The following is a 1,512-nucleotide window of genomic DNA, read 5'->3' on the forward strand; positions in this document are numbered from 1 at the left end:
CAGCCTGGACAGGGCTGGGGTGGCCCCAAGGAGCTGCAGCCGCCAGCCAGGTGACCCTCTGAGCCTGGGATGGTGCCCTGGTCAGAGTCCTGGCTGGGCTGGCCCATGGATGCACCTCCAAGCAGAGACAGAAGACAAGCAGACTGGGCAGGAAGCCCTGTAGCAAGCGCGGTGCAGAGGCAGGAGTGTGCAAGGGAACAGAGTGACCAGGGCGCACAGGGTGGACATCCGTGTGTGTGTGTGTATCTCTGCATGCACATGCATGTGTGTGTCTGCACGTGCAAGTGTCTGTGCAAATGTGTCCATGTGTCAGTGTACATCTGTGCATTTACGACTCGTCTCTGTGTGCGAGTGCTCCTGTGTGTCTCGGTGTGGATGTGTATGAGCTTGCATTAACTGTGTGAGTGCATGTGTGTGCAGGTATCTCTGTGTGCATGTGTCTATGTCTTTACATGTGTCTTCGTGTATATGTGCATGTATGCCCATGTCCACTGCATGTGTGTCTCTGCATCCATGTGCATTTGTGTCTCTGTGTGTATGTGTCCATGTATGTGTGTGTGTGAGTGTGCATGCATCTGTGGGTTTGTGTATATGAATATGTAGGTATTTGTGTATCTGTGTGCACATGTACATGTCTTTGCATGTCTCTGTGTGTCCATATCCATGGTATGTGTCTCTGTGTCTATATTCATGTGTGCATGTCTGTGCATGTGTGCCTTTGTGTGGATGTGTCCATATCTTTGCATGTGTTTCAATGCATACATGCGAGTCTCTGTGTAAACACCTGTGCACATGTGCACGAGTGTGTACTGCATGCCTGTAACTTTGCACACATGTGCACATGGGCATGTGTCTGTGTGCCCATGTCTACAGCATGTATCTCTGTGTCCATGTTGATGTATGTGCATGTTTGTGTGTGTGCCTGTGTCCAAGTGCATGTGTGTATTTGTGTGTGTCCATATCTGGGCATATGTCTGCATGCATGCATGCATATGTCTCTGCATTTGTGCATGTGTCTGTTTGCCAATGTCCATAGCATGTGTGTTTACGTCCATGTCCATGCATGTGTATGTCTCTGTGTCCATGTCCATGTGTGTCTTTGTGTGTGTCCATATCTGGGCATGTGTCTATGTGTATGTGTGCCCATGTCTACTGCATGTGTATCTACATCCATGTGTGTGCATGTCTGTGCACACACATGCATGTGACTCTGTGTGCATGTCTGTGCGTGTTGTACACCCAGGCCCCCATGAGCCCATAGCAGCAGTGGAGAAGCAGTGAGCATTGGTGCTGTCTGCTGGCAGCACTCTGAAGGGCAAGCATGTCAAACTCATGGTCCACGGGCTACATGCCATGTTTATTTGGCCCGTGTTAGCCTTGGAGTTTGACATGCTTGCTGTAGGGGCTCAGGGCTTTGAGAGGCAGGTGGGAGTCCAGTGGATGAGGCAGGGGTGGGGGCAGTGGTGGCAAGTGGTCTGTGGGGTGGGGGCAGCACAGCCGTGGCCCCAGCAG

At 51.4% G+C, this 1,512-nt stretch overlaps 1 gene segment (V, D, J or C); it reads right to left on the reverse strand.

Moving 5' to 3' along the window:
- Positions 1-1,406: 1,406 nt before the first annotated feature.
- Positions 1,407-1,512, reverse strand: part of LOC102775096 — a 9,236-nt gene continuing 9,130 nt past the window's right edge. The window contains 1 exon segment of the C gene segment in view: positions 1,407-1,475. Within this exon segment, the coding sequence occupies positions 1,407-1,475 (69 nt within the window).

Source organism: Myotis davidii, unplaced genomic scaffold (genome assembly GCF_000327345.1).
Source record: "Myotis davidii unplaced genomic scaffold, ASM32734v1 scaffold2908, whole genome shotgun sequence".
Lineage (NCBI taxonomy): Eukaryota > Metazoa > Chordata > Mammalia > Chiroptera > Vespertilionidae > Myotis > Myotis davidii.